This window comes from Chiloscyllium plagiosum, chromosome 13 (genome assembly GCF_004010195.1).
Source record: "Chiloscyllium plagiosum isolate BGI_BamShark_2017 chromosome 13, ASM401019v2, whole genome shotgun sequence".
In the NCBI taxonomy this organism is placed as follows: domain Eukaryota; kingdom Metazoa; phylum Chordata; class Chondrichthyes; order Orectolobiformes; family Hemiscylliidae; genus Chiloscyllium; species Chiloscyllium plagiosum.
Genome location: NC_057722.1, coordinates 49,078,940 through 49,094,932, shown reverse-complemented (window position 1 = coordinate 49,094,932; position 15,993 = coordinate 49,078,940). Strand labels below are relative to the sequence as shown.

General features: G+C 42.0%; 1 protein-coding gene across 6 annotated transcripts in view; it reads right to left on the bottom strand.

The window, feature by feature from the left end:
- Positions 1–15,993, bottom strand: part of mcf2l2 (MCF.2 cell line derived transforming sequence-like 2) — a 396,698-nt gene that overhangs the window by 45,803 nt on the left and 334,902 nt on the right. For 5 of the 6 annotated variants that reach the window (XM_043702332.1, XM_043702330.1, XM_043702329.1 and 2 more), the window contains exon 27: positions 13,724–13,819. The exons of the other annotated variant lie outside the window; for it this stretch is intronic. In XM_043702332.1, the coding sequence (XP_043558267.1) occupies positions 13,724–13,819 (96 nt within the window). The remainder of the gene's footprint in view (positions 1–13,723; positions 13,820–15,993) is intronic. 6 annotated transcript variants of the gene reach the window in all.

The following is a 15,993-nucleotide window of genomic DNA, read 5'->3' as shown; positions in this document are numbered from 1 at the left end:
CACCCCACATTCCTGATGAAAGACTTATGCCTGAAAAGTCAACCCTCCTTCTCCTCGGATGTTGTCTGAACTGCTGTGCTTTTTCAGCGCCACACTTTTTGACTCCAACTTAGCCCAGCAGCTGAATATGCATTGCTGAAGTCAAGGATAATGAAGAGACGAAGAAGGAGGAATGGTTATTACCAACAGACCTGGAGATGCAAGTATCAGGACTGTAGCTATGGAGTAACAAGTAGTGACTGAAGAGGGGAACCTGACTCTTTAGCCCTATCAAGCAGTGTATCAACAGAAGGTATACCAAAGGCATTGCAGCTACCTGCAGATGCTTGAAAGCCTAATCATGTAGCTTAAGCAGCACCCCCCTCCCCCCCAGAGGGCATGTTCATACCAAAAGGCAAGAGTGATAGACTTAGCATTCTTTACATTGTTCCTCATTATGTGCGTGTGAGTGTATATGTTGGTCAGCATTCCTCGAGTTTGTTTACAAGGAAAGCATAATTATTCTAAAGCCTTAACAGATTGAAGCAGGCTATCATAAAAAGTGCTATATTTAAGTCAAGTGTATAGTTGCACAGGAAACTGACATTTGTGCATCTAAAGAGAACATGGTGCTTTAATTGTTCCCTTCCTACTACTATACTCTAACATTGTGATAGACACAATTCAATTTGAGAAAGCCTGCTGACAGCTTTTCCAGCTTGCCTCAGATGACTTTGATGGGTCTCCTATTGTGACCTGGGTCCAGGAGGGCTCTGACCAGTTGAGGGTCTTCTACCAGATTCTGTGCAAATTCTTCAGCCTGATATCAGTGAGGAATTTGCATTCCTGGCAGAAGGAAGTGGTCTTGCCCGGGTACCTCTGGAATGTCCGGAGATAACAATTCATAGATGCCTGTCCATCATTCCTCCTCTCTCTCTTTGCACAGTAGCACCTCCTTCACCCCTTGAGGGCATGGGGCTCTGGAAGGAGGTTTAAGTTCACTCAGCTACCTCTTGTCTAAGTGAATGAATACATCCATGGATCGAGCAGCGGAGTTAGAGTTCATGTGCATAACCAGCAGATACTGTCTGTTCTGATGGACTTGGCTCCATTCCATGGAAGCAGCCATGTGCTCACATGGCACAGCCACCATATCAAACATTACCTAGGTGACCACCTCTGCTCCAGTCAGTATATGATGTTCCAATGCTTGACCATGCCTCTCTGTCAGATCATTGATGGCTGAGTTCAGTGGTCATCATTCAGACTGGGCTCAGCAGAGACCTATTCACCAGCATTCCTTTGAGTGTCAGGAACCTTGGATATTTCTTCCTCCTGTAGCTGCTAGACTCTGCAGGGCTGCACTAACCAGAAGAGAGGATGTGTTGGCAATACCGCAGATAGGGTGCCACCACTAAAAAATGGCCTCCATGTTTTATCTGTACATGCACAGGTAGACCCGCAACACAGTTGCAACAAGTGTCTGAAACAGGATGATAGTTTTGACAGGCATTTTGGATGCAATATTGTAATTTTTTTTATAATGAATTCTGTAAGATGATGATTACGTGGCCAATCATATATTAGTTTTTATTACCAAAATTTAATGGGATTACATTTTGGATGCTGGCATCTTAATAGTTGGTGAAAGTCCATGTTATTAGTAAGTAACCAGTATGGCTGATACAGAACAGTGATTTCTTTCCACTGATCTTATTAGGAATCAATAGTTATTCCTATTGACTTAATGATAGTGGATGGTATTGTAGTTACTTGTGTGAGAAACAAAGCTCACACACTTCAATAATTGCAGTCCGAGACAAAATCTGAATCAGTAGTGTCCTTTATTTTGACACTTGCAGGTGGGTGTGATGTCCAGTGCCAGGCAAGGCAGAGGACATACACACACCAAATTCAACAAATACTCGATATTTATATAATTTGGTTCCTACATATTTTTTTCTTATTTCATTGTTTCTCCCCCTGTTTACATCCTCCACTTCCCTAAGACTGGTCCCACCACTCCTGCTTATCTCTTGTCTTATCCAGCCTTGTCTGTGACAAAATGCTTATTTCTGGCCTCACAAGGCCGTTTGACCTCATCCCACTGCAGGTCGTTGTTAGGCATATTCTTTCTTCATCAGGACCTAATCTTTCCATCTGGGCTTCTCCTGAAGTCACTCTGATCCCTATGACCTCTTTAATCAGGGTTTGTTCCTGTGTCTCTGTAAAAGTGGGAAACAGATGTTCATTCCTATGTATCTGGCCTAACTTCATCCCCTCACAACATCTTATCTATTTGCCCAAAGTATCTACCATTGTTTTGCAATCACGTTTCATGCTGACATACAACTTTAGCTAATACAAAAACAATCATATATTTCCTCCACATAGTTTCCATTCTTGTTGACTCAGCTCCCGACCGAAACAACCACACACTGATGTGAGTTCATTTACTTTGTATCAGAAATTATAATTGCAGAACTGCAGAAGAAACATTAATTTACCTATATCCCACACTTGTACATCCAACCTAGAATTAGTGTTTTGTTTCAGCTCCTTGAAAGTGAATGCATGTTTAAAAAGAGCCCTCCAATTTTATGCATAAGCATACAGTGCTCCACTTAACAATCATATTAGTCATGAGTGCTGGCTCACTAGAATGTGGTGGGGACTACTTGAGATCAGATGCGTACATTCTGATTGTTATAATGAAAGGTTACTGAGCTGCTGCTGTGTGAGCTGCTGCGTGTTGTAGTTCCTTTCATGTTTCAAGTTTGAACCTTGGCACAAGTGTGAGAACCAGTGCCACTGTGGTGCAACTAATTCTAATAACTGCAATGAAGTGACAATGCAATGATTGCACAAGGCATCTCAGGAAATACTTGACATTCAATCTTAATTGTGACAGTCCTCTGCAGAGATAACCTTGAAATGCTAACTCACACTCAGAGGCATGAAGCATTAAATGGTAAATATCCTGGTACAGAGCTGCAAACCATTCACCCTCGTGCAGCGCTGGAGCCAGGTTGTCTGCAGCCACCTCTATCAAGTATGCCTGCACCAGTCAGGATGAACTGTTGTTGCCATCCTTAGGGGAAACAAAAAGGTCCTTACCCTTCTGCAAAACCTTTAGAAGAGTCTCTAAGAATGGATTACTAAAACCTGGTACAGATTTTTGCTTGGTCTGTGATATGTGCAAAGGTGGTGTGGGGACACGATTAGAAGTTAATTCATGTTCTCAAGATTCAGAGAACAAATGTTGCTGTCCAGGTGCATTTTATATATGGCAGCTGGAAAATTGTGGAGGGTGGAAGAACTTCCTGATGCCTGCAATTAAAATTTAGTGTTTTACTCATGCATGGTTTGAGAAAGATGTAATTGCGCAAAACTCTCTGAAACGGCCTAAGGAACACCATGTCTGTCACAACACTCTGCTGAGCAAGACGGACAGTTTACTTCAGGGGATGAAGTTTGATGTAGAAATCCTGGGAATGGCCCTCCATGGGTAAGAGGCATAGTCGATGCAAGATCAGGCCCAGCGATGTATAAATTTTGGGTAGGTGCAATGGCACTCAATAAGCAGGTACACAATGTGAAAACCACGTACATCTTTTGCAACACACTGACTCCTGGAAATGTTGGCCACAGATAACAAGCAGAGAATTTGAGTAGTTCCTAAGTCAAATGGTATTTGTCATATAAGAACAACTCCGTACCATCCATCATCCAATTGTCTGGCAGAAAGAGCAGTTGAAACTTTGAAGACAGGCTCAAAGTAACAGCTTACAGCCTCACTCGATACCAAACTGTTCTGATTCCTATTTGATTATAGGACCACCTTCACACAACTACAGGATAACACCACCAGAGTTGCTAATGGGGAGAAGAATGAAGATAGTGAGTACTGCAGTTGCTGGAAAGTCAGAGTCGATAAAGTGTGGAGCTGGGAAAAGCACAGCAGGTCAAGCAGCATCAGAGCAGCAGGGGAATTGACCTTTTAGGTCAGAACCTTTCATCAGGACTCCCCACCAAATTAAATCTGATCTTCCTGGACCTGGGTGGGGAGGGGGGGTTGGTGGTGAAATAGCCTCAGGAATTCCAATACCAGATCCAACACTCTGCTAAACAAGACAGAGTTTACTTCAGGGAATCCTCATATAACTGCAATTGCAAGTATGCATGGCTAATGTCCAATTGCATGAAGAACTGCCTCCCTGCCAACTTTGCATATAAATCCAGTATGCAAGGTATTAGGTATTTATCCAGCAGTGAAAAGCAGTTTGCCATTTGATTAAAATCCCTATAAAGGTGAACCGATCCATCGGTTACAACCGGTATGACTGATATTGCCCAGACCGCAAACTGGACTGATTTGATGATTCCTTCGCTTTCCAGTCTTATGATTTCTGCCTCTAATTCTGCACATAAGGCAAATAGAACTGGTAAGGCCTTGCAGAATCATAAAATTACTTCCTGGTCAACATACAAAGTGGCCTTGGCTCCTTCGATAGTGTCTAGACCTTCCTGAAAACTTTCAGATATTTAATTAGAACTTCACTTAGGCAGCCATTTTCGAAATGAAAAAGATTGAGCCAATCTAGGTGAATCTTTATCAACCAATTTTGTATCATCAAGCTTGGACCCGAGCCTTTTACTGCAATCAGTGGTATCTGCACCAACTGCTTCCCATAAGAGCCCAGAGCCGAACTTGTACCGTTAATTGTAAAGGCTCTCCATTATAGGTTCTCAGTCTAGTTGAGTCTTGTGCAAACTTAAGGGTTGGAATCCAGAATGAAATTTGTTAAAGACTGGTTCTGTGATCACTGAAGCGGCTGCACCAGTATCAACCTCCATTAGAACTGGGTAACCATTTAACTATATGTTTATTTTGATTGGTTCTGATTTGAATGTTGCTAAGCAATTGAACTGCTCCAGACCAGATATTGGTGGACCTTACATGGTGCGCACTCTCCTGGATACAGGCCTAACAGTTGTCTTACTCAATTGAGGTCTAGTGGGAATCCTTTTCTGTTTTAAGTCCACATACTGGCAGCTGAAAATGTGTTGCTGGAAAAGCGCAGCAGGTCAGGCAGCATCCAGGAACAGGAGAATCGACGTTTCGGGCATAAGCCCTTCTTCAGGCTTATGCCCGAAACGTCGATTCTCCTGTTCCCTGGATGCTGCCTGACCTGCTGCGCTTTTCCAGCAACACATTTTCAGCTCTGATCTCCAGCATCTGCAGTCCTCACTCTCTCCACATACTGGCAGCAACTACCATGGCTTGCTGATCCAGATTATGAAGAAAATGTTAACTTTGGCTGAGGCTTGGCTTCGTTCTGTGGTATTGCTGTAGGCTGACCTACAGTCCCTCTGTTCAGGATATCTTCTGAGTGAGGCTATGCATTTACTCTCACTCAAGTAGATTAGATTAGATTACTTACAGTGTGGAAACAGGCCCTTCGGCCCAACAAGTCCACAACACAGTCAGTCGCCTGAGGCGGGAATTGAACCCAGGTCTCTGGCGCTGTGAGGCAGCAGTGCTAACCACTGTGCCACCGTGCCGCCCAAACCAGAACACCTGAAGGAATCCCATACAGACACGGGGACAATGTGCAACGTCCACACAGACTGAGGCTGGAATTGAACCCGGGTCCCCGGCACTGTGAGGCAGCAGTGCTAACCACTGAGTCACTATGCCACCCACAAGTAGTGCTCCTCAAGCTCAATCAGACTGGCAAGGGGGTCCACTTCCATCGGAATACCCTGGAACTCACAAGCTCCACTTGCCTCATTTTCCAATGATAAAGCTCATTGTAATGCCTGTTTGAAATCCATTTGGACTTCAGTTAGTAGACCCTGTTGCATGGTTACATCATTAATCTCACATACCAATGGTCTCTCAGCATCTCATTAAGGGTTAAACCAAAGTCACATGCCTCTGTCAGTCACCTTAACCTTGTCAAAAATCCTGATACTGATTCCCCTGGTTCTTGAATTGCTGAGTAAAATTAATAGCATCTCAGATTTTGAGGACGCTTGAGTCATAATATTCCTGAACTAAATTCAGAAGTGTTTTAGTAATTGGTGTCTCAGGGAAAGTTAGGCTCCTAATAATCATTAAAAAAACTGCAGATTCACAAGCTGGAGAATTACTTGTTATTTTTCATTTGATGGAAAAAAAACACATTCTTTCCACATACTGGACTCAGTCTTCAACAGCAGAATTGAAAACGTCGCGTCTCCAATTAATGGCATGAAGCCAGAAATGCTTACCCAAATCAAAGACAAGTGTTGCTAGCAAATTTCTTCAGGAGCTGGCTTTTCTCTCATCACCAATGAAATAACTCCACAGAGGCTGGTATCCTGATACCGAATCACCCTTTATTTAGATGTGGAAAGTTGTTGACACTCAGCTAGCTCCCTCAGAGCCAGCTCTCAGAGTGAGCAGAACCTCTGACACTCCTGTTGAAATCTATCAGCCAGGGCTCCCTGATTGGACCAGATTAACAACCCTAATCAGGGAACTCATATTCTATGAGGTCCATCTGGCTGACCTCATTACAAACATTATACTCTCAAACAGAAACACCTCCAACTTCTAAGCCCACCTTCACTCTTTGTTTCAATAAAACAAGATTCCACCCACTCATTACAACATTAAGAACAGTGTACACAGGTCATCACCCTGAAATGTTAACTCTGTGTTTCTCTCTGTCTTTTTTGATTTTTGTTTGTTGTATTTCAGAGTTCCAACCTCCACAGTATTTTGCTCTTTTCAAAGAAGATGTCAGTTTTAAAGTGAATTTGCAGTGCTTTAATAGGTGCACTAACAAGGTGAATAAGATAATTGGGTTGTTAAATGGGCTGTGCAACAATTATTTATTAGGCAGCTTCATAAGACTATGTAACAGGCAGAAGTTATACTGGAGCCAGTGCATGAGTGTTAGGTGTCACAGGTGAGTCACTAGTCTTACTCCACCACCATCTGGATCAGTGGTGCTGGAAGAGCACAGCAATTCAGGCAGCATCCGAGGACAGGCAAAATCGACGTTTCGGGCAAAAGCCCTTCATCAGGAATAAAGGCAGAGAGCCTGAAGCATGGAGAGATAAGCTAGAGGAGGGTGGGGGTGGGAGAGAGTGGCATAGAGTACAATAGGTCAGGAAGAGGAAAACTTCTTCAAGGCAGGCATCCTTGCAAGAGGATTCGCAGTAGGGATTCCAGCATCTGCAGTCATTGTTTTTACCTCACTTGGCTCACTCAGCCATTCCTGTACTAATATCACCATCTGGTGGTCTGAAGTAGGTACTGCAAATGGCAGTAATTTGAAGGCAGCAGGTTAACTGGTTTAATACTTTTCAATTTGTGGCTGAACATCTCGTAATTTCCATCTTCATCCCTTATTTAATAAACCATTATCTTTCTTCCCTTGATAAATATTTATACATTGCAATAAATCATGAAGTTCAGCCTGTATTCATTGAGTCACAAGGTGAGATATCAAAACAAGGACCCATCTCCTTTCTAGGAGAAAGTGAGGTCTGCAGATGCTGGAGATCAGGACCTGACCAGGTAGTCACGGATGGAACGGTCTTTGCGGAAGGCGGAGAGGGGTGGGGAGGGGAATATATCCCTGGTGGTGGGGTCTGTTTGGAGGTGGCGGAAATGTCGGCGGATGATTTGGTTTATGCGAAGGTTGGTAGGGTGGAAGGTGAGCACCATGGGCGTTCTGTCCTTGTTGCGGTTGGAGGGGTTGAGTCTGAGGGCGGAATTGCGGGATGTGGATGAGATGCGTTGGAGGGCATCTTTGACCACGTGGGAAGGGAAATTGCGGTCTCGAGAGAAGGAGGCCATCTGGTGTGTTCTATGGTGGAACCGCTCCTCCTGGGTGCAGATACGGCGGAGGCGGAGGAATTGGGAATACGGGATGGCATTTTTGCAAGAGGTAGGGTGGGAAGAGGTGTAATCCAGGTAGCTGTGGGAGTCGGTGGGTTTGTAAAATATGTCAGTGTCAAGTCGGTCGTCATTAATGGAGATGGAGATGGTCCAGGTAAATTTAAGGTCAGGGTGGGATGTGTTGGTGAAGTTGGTGAATTGCTCAACCTCCTCGCGGGAGCACGAGGTGGCGCCAATGCAGTCATCAATGTAGCGGAGGAAGAGGTGGGGAGTGGTGCCGGGGTAATTACGGAAGATTGACTGTTCTACGTAGCCAACAAAGAGACAGGCATAGCTGGGGCCCATACGGGTGCCCATGGCTTTTACTCCACCACCAGCCCATAGCTTTCAAAAATAAGCTTTGCGCATAGTTGGGAATAAACATTCTGTATTCATAATTGCAGAAGTTATTTTATGTGAAGAAAAATATTGTGATACTGATTATATACTCTCATTGTATTACACTTTCTACAATTGTACCAGAAGACATGCAAATTATAACATGTAAAATGACTTATATCATGCCATATTTTGTTCCTGAAACACTTACTGGATGATTTGATGCACAATTTATACAATCAATAATCATTAGAATAGAGTGGACTAGATTCAATTATGTTCTTTGAAACTATTGGTTCACAGATTTTGAATATATATGCTAATGTAAATACTTATGAACTGATTATGAAATTTATAAATAGAATGTAGCATGAAATTTTGAGGAAGGCAATGTAAATACAAAGAAATCTACATCTGTCAGTAAATGGAGATACAGATCTGGACTTTTTAATCTCACTGTTGAAGCCTACTTGTTTACTTACATAATTTCATGAATAGATCATTCAGTTTTTAACAACCCTTCCAAATTGTGCCATGCTATATGACTGCCTACTTTGCATAGTCATGCACTTCTCACATAGATTGAGGGGAAAACAAGAAATTAGATCATCTGAACATGTAATAAGAATAAAATATAGAAAAATAGGAACAGGAGTAGGCCATTTGAACCTGCTCCGTGATTCAATATGATCATGACTGATCATCCAACTCGGTAGTCTGTTCCATAATTTGTCCCATATCTTTTGATCCCTCCAGAGCTAAGAACTCTTGAAATTATTCAATATTTTCACCTCAACTACTTTTGGTGGCAGAGAATTGCACAGGCTCACCACTCTCGGGGAGAAGAACTTTCTTCTCATCTCAGTCAGAAATGGCCTACCCCCATATCTTTAGACTGTAAACTCTGGTTTCAGGAATCCCTAGTCATTGGGAACAGCCTTGCTGTGTGAACTCTATCTAGTCCTGTTAGAATTTTGTAGGTTTCAATGAGATTCCCCTTCATTTTTATAAACTCAATATAGACGCATATATGAATACAGATGTAACCGATACAACCTTTCTTCATATATCAGTCTTGCCATCCCAGGAAGCAGTCTTGTAAACTTTCATTGCCCTCTCTCAAAGCCAGAGCATCACTCCTCAGATAAGGAGACCAAACCTGCATACAGTACTACAGGTGTTGTTTTACCAAGGCTCTGTACAATGCAGCAAGACAAGCCAGCTTTTGCCTTCTTCACCATTTGCTGCATCTGCATGCTTACTTTCAGTGACTGCTGTACAAGGACACCCAAGTCTTATTGCATCTCATCTGTTCCAATCTATTTCCATTCAGATAATAACCTGCCATCCTGTTTTCGCTTCCAAAGTGGATAGCCTCACATTTATTCATATTATATGTCATCTGTCATGCATTTGCACATTCACTCAATTTGTTCAAATCACAATGAAGCATATCTATATCCTCCACACAGTTCACCCTTCTAAACTTGGAGATATTACATTTAATTCCATCATCTAAATCATTAATGTATAATGTGAATAGCTGCGGACTAAGCAGCGGTCCCTCTAATTTTCTTGCCGACTGTGCAACCCTTTGTATTTTCTTGTGCATGGCATTGACTTCTGTAATTGGAAGTCAATGCCAGGATTGGTGATCACCATGTGTGGAACCTTGAAGCCGCTACACATGCACAAAAGGGCAACTTAGAGGGAAGGTTAGGAACAAACATTGATCCCTGCAGCACCCCATTGGTCACTGGCTCTCACTCAGAAAAAAACATTTACTCCTACTCTTCGTTTCCTGTCTACCAGGCAGTTCTCTATCCATGAGAGTATACCACTCCGCAACCCAATGCGCTTTAAGTTTACACGCTAATCTCTTAGGTGGGATCTTATCAAGAACCTTTTGAAAGTCCAAGTAAACCACATCCCCGGTTCCCCCTTATCAACTCTTCTAGTTACATCCTTAAAGAATTCCAGTTGTTGGCCATGACTTCCCTTTCCTAATCCATGCTGACTCCATCCAATCTTGTCTCTATTTTACAAATTCTCTGTCATTAAATATTTTATAATAGACTCTAACATTTTCCCTATTACTGATGTCAGGCTGAAAATGAAGTGTCAGTAAAGCTTCAACACAGGACTGCTTGCATGTCAAATAGTGGAAACAGTATGCAATAGACAAAGCCACATGATCCTAAAAACAACAGCTCAGATTTAAGCTCTGCAGTCCTGCCACAATTAGTTATGAATAGCAGTGGACAATTCAACAACTGACAGGAGGTGAAGACTCTTTAAATATCCCCATCCACAATGACATAGTAGTCTAGCATATCAGTACAAAAGACAAAGCTGAAGTATTTGCAAAACATATTCAGGCAAGTATACCATGGATGTCCCAATCTGGTCTTTTCATGAGTTACCCCGCATGACTGATTTCAGTTTTCAACCAAATTGATTAATTCCACATCATATCAAGAAATGATGGCACAGGACACTGCAAAGGTGCTAACAGCATTTGGCAACAGAAGACAGTCAGTATCTACAGAAGCTTCAGAATCAACTATGCCGAGCCAAGCTGTTCCAGTATAGTTACAATACTACCATCTATCCAGCCAAGTAGAAAGTTGCCTATGTATGTCCTGCGGACAAACAGGAGGGCAAATCTAACCAAGTCAATTACTGCTTTATCAGTCTACTGATACTGATCAGATTTACGACTGCTGAGATGCTGAAGCACTCTGTGACAATATGCAGCAAAACATGGACAACTTCCAAGTTTAGACTGACAAGTAACAAGGAAACTTTGCACTAAACAAGTGACAAGCAATAACGAAAACAGAAATTCCTGGAGAATTCAACAGATCTAGCAGCAGCGGTGGAGAGAATGCAAAGTTAATGTTTTGAGTCCAGTAATCCTTCTTCAGAAATCTGGTCACTGAACACAAAATATTAACTCTGCTTTTTCTCCAGAGATGCTGCCTGACCTGCTTCTTTTCTCCAGAAATTTCTGATTTTTGTTCAGATCTTCAGCATCTGTAGTTCATTATTTTATTTAAGTTTCAGGCATGACCATCTTTAATGAGGGAGAATCTAACCATTGACCCTTGGCATTTAATGACATTACCCTGTCTGAAACCTTCACTATCAACATCCTGAGGGGTTACCATTGACCAGAAATTGAACTGGACCAGCCATATTAGAATTGCAACTGCAAGAGGAATTCTGCAGCGAGTAACTCCTGTCTCATTAATGCCAATCCAACATTCATAAGATACAATCATAGAATCCCTACAGTGCAGAAGGAAGCCATTCAGTCCATCAAGTCCACACTGACCCTCTGAAAAACATCTCACCCTGGCCTTCACCACCCAGAGCCAACCCTGCCCTATCCCTGGAACTCTGCATTTACATGGCTAACCCCCACACTACGGGGAAATTTAGCATGGCCAATTCACCTAACCTGCACATCTTTGGACTGTGGGAGGAAATCCAAGCTGATATGGAGAGTACGTGCAAATTCCACAGAGACAGTCAGTCAAGGCTGGAATCGAACCCAGGTCCCTGCCACCATAATGCCCTAGTCAGCAGTTTGATGAAATATTCTCCATTGCCCGAGATGAGTGCATTCCAATGATACTTAAAAACTTTGACATCATCTAGGACAAAGCAGCCAACTTGATTGGGACCCCATTTACAATCTTCAACATTCGCTCCTTTCTCCATCAAAACACCGTGTCAGCAGTGTGTATTAGCTACAAGGTGCATTGCAGTAAGTCACCAAGGCTCCTCCGATAGCATCTTCGAAACCCATGATATCTTCCATCTAGAAGGACAAAGGTGGCAGATGCATTGTAATACCACCACCTGCAAGGTCCCCTCCAAACCACTCACCAACTTGGTTCAGAAATATGTCACTGTTCCTGTGCTGTTGCTAGGTCAAAATCCTGGAACACTCCTCCAACCAGCACTTTGAGAATCCTTACACCCCAGGGACTGCAATGGTTTAAGAAGACAGCTCACCACCAAATTCTCCAAAACAATTAGAGTTGAACAAAAAAAGAATCAAATGACCTAGCTAGTGATACTCATATCCCAGGAAATAATTTAAAAAATCCTTTTTAGTTCATTCTAGATGTTAGTTGTTTATATGGGGATATGTGAGTTTGTTGGACTTTTAGACAATCAATGCTCAACTTTTTGTACTTTGAAAGAACAACGGATCTCAAGGTTAAAAGGGAGATGGTGATTCAACTTGAGTTTCATCATCAGTTTCACAGCTGCTTTCCCATGCTTCCTTTATTCATTCATGGGATGTGGATGTCATTGACTGGGCCAGCATTTATTGCCCATCCCAAGTTGCTATTGAAAAGGTGGTGGTGAGCGCAGCCTTGTTGAACTGCTGCAGTCCATTTGCAGTGGGCAGAGCCACAATGCTATTAGAGAGGGAAGTTCAGAATTTTGACCCAGTGACTCTGAAGGAACAGAGATATATTTCCAAGTCAAGGCGATGAGTAGTTTGGAGGGGATCTTTTGGGTGATGGTATTACCATGAATATGCTGCCCTGTGCTTCTAGATGAAACTGGTTCTGGATTTGAAAGGTGCTGTCTAAGGAGCCTTAGTGAACTTCTGCAGTGCAAATTTTAGATAGTTCACACCTTTGCTGCTGAGCATTAGTGGAGGAGTGAATGGATGCTTGTGGATGTGGTGCCAATCTACTGGGCTGCTTTATCCTGAATGGTGCCAGACTTCTTGAGTGTTATTGGATTGCATCTATCCAGACAAGTGGAAGTAATCCCTCATGGTCCTAACGTATGCCTTTCGGGTGTTGGGCAAGCTTTGCGGAGTGAGGAGATATGTTACTCACCACAGTAGACCTGTGTTTATATGTCAAGTCCAGTTGGGTTTCTGGTTAATGGTAACCCCAATCAAGAATGATGGGCTTATGCCTGAAACGTCAATTGTCCTGCTCCTCGGATGTTGCCTGACCTGCTGTGCTTTTCCAGTGCCATACTTTTTGACTGGATTATGTTGCATCAACGGTCATGTATTTACAAACTTGACACTTGACAGGGAAGATGTCTATGTTAGTGGTCAATCTTTCAGCCTGAAGATACTTTGAAATGTTTTATTTTACCAGAGTCGAGGTGAAAACATATGAAATGGTGTCTGTTGTACATTGCAGAAAGTAATAAATGATTGTTCACATTTTAGGGTTTGTGATACCTTGCAGCAATATTAACATTTGAAAGCATTGTAAGATTTTATAAAATAGATGACAGGAGTTCAATGAAATTCAGATGACAAAATTAGGAAGCACAACTTATACATAAAACATAAGTAAATATACCTTATAGATTACAAATGGAAAAGTATGTAAGAGTGATAAGATAGTTGTTTGGAAAGGTGAGAGCCATGCGGTATAGGATGGACACTGAAGTTACACCAGTTGCACTTAGTTGCTTTACCTTTCTGTGGAGGTCTGCGATTGGAAAGACCCTGCAATGTAAATCGCTTTTTAGCAAGAGATGAACGATCAAGGTTATGACTGGAAGGAACATCAGCTAGGAAAGAGGAAGAGGAAGAGGTGAGAAGGAAAATTGGAATATCCTTAAGTGTACACAGCTTACCTTCGCATGAAAACATGCGTTTTGTTTCTCAGTTGGGCATTTCTTAGACATTTTTTAGTCTTATTTTCTGGACAAACATTGCAGACGTGCAGGAAAGCATAAAAACTCTCCTTTGGTCAAATGTTTAGGCTAAGCTTAATAATGCAGTTTCAAGCCTAAAACCACATGGACAACTTTACTTATAAATCCATATATTATTTTACAGTTTATTATTCAATAGTATTGTGATCACAATGTATTTTCAACATTTCACACTTTGCAATGTTAAATGGAAAGTATTGTTACAAAAACATTTAGGCTTTTCTTATCTAACTGCTATGAATTATTAGTGACACTGCCAGTTGAGATGGGACACAAAAGTCTTTAAAATGGAAACTTCAGCCTAACAATCTAATTGTCCATGGAATCTTGCTATCACTATTTCATCTGTTATTTACAAGTTCATTGGCTAAATTGCTCATGAGCTATTAGCAGAAGTCCATGTCAATTGAGACCCGAAGTGCAATTTAACTCAGGCCTCAACAAGAAAATTATCTAAACATTCCCACAAGTGAAGGCAATTCAAAAGCTGTCAGGATCGCAATGGGATCCTCTTAAGTAAATGGAAGTATCTTATTTGCTGAGTTGGGAGGAACTGATAGGAAATCTGTGGCCTCTATTTCCATTGTCATCCATTCTTCCACTTACTGAGAGGTTTTCCTAAAATCACACTCTTTGTGATGCACCTTCTTAATGATGAACTTTCATCTGGTGCCAGACAACAACCTTTGTAAGGCATAGGTTTCACTGCAACCTTTTACCTATCGTAGAAAACAACTGAATAACAGCTTGCACATCAGGTACAGGAGGCAAAATGCCCCAGCCTTGAGTTGAGGTCTTGTGAATGTGCTCAACTTGGAAAGCAACTTCAGAGGCAGTTTAAAACCAACACTATACTTTAATATGTCTGTGGTTGAATATGTGGCTTGGTGCTGTCATGCAATATTAATATGTAAGCACTCTTCTCAGCCTACACTATTCCAAAATAGCAGCATTAACAAAATAAACCCACGTTGAAAGAACATTCGATTATCAAGATATCAGTGAGAGATTTGTGGTTATAGCATAGATCTCAGCAGCTCAAATTTTGTTCTTGTAGGTTTTAATACAGAGATAAATGTTTCAGTGTAACTTCCTGGAAATGAGATTATTAAGCAGTAAGCTTACAGTTTGCTGATACTGTGCTAGACTGAGCTTTCAGGATTTTGAATGGTCAGCTGCACAGTGACAGTTTGGCTTAGATTCAGCCTGGTAGCAAAACTTAATATCAATGATGAGAGAGAGGAGCAGCAAATGTAACAATACACCAGACTGCAGCTACTCTGTCAGATATGAAAGAATTAGTATGAGCTGGCTAAAGAAGAAAGCTGCATCAGCTGACAAATAAAGAAAAACAGTAAAGGAGAATTCCTTGGCAAAATTAATGTTAAGGTTACTTGGCGGAGGTGGCTGTCTTAGATTGCTTTGCTGTGATACATTTCAGAGAATATAGGATCAGGTGAGATAAAGATTGTGCCTAAAAATGCATAAAGTTCCTGGAACTGTCAAACTTGCCCAAGAAGTGTCCATAAGACCATAAGACATAGGAGCGGAAGTAAGGCCATTCGGCCCATTGAGTCCACTCCACCATTCAATCATGGCTGATGGGCATTTCAACTCCACTTACCCGCATTCTCTCTGTAGGCCTTAATTCCTTGTGACATCAAGAATTTATCAATCTCTGCCTTGAAGACATTTAGCGTCCCAGCCTCCACTGCACTCTGCGGCAATGAATTCCACAGGCCCACCACTCTCTGGCTGAAGAAATGTCTCCGCATTTCTGTTCTGAATTTACCCCGTCTAATTCTAAGGCTGTGTCCACGGATCCTAGTCTCCTCGCCTAACGGAAACAATTTCCAGGCGCCCACCCTCTCCAAGCCATGTATTATCTTGCAAGTTTCTATTAAATCTCCCCTTAATCTTCTAAACTCCAATGAATACAATCACAGGATCCTCAGCCGTTCCTCATATGTTAAACCTACCATTCCAGGGATCATCCGTGTGAATCTCCACTGGACACGCTCCAGTGC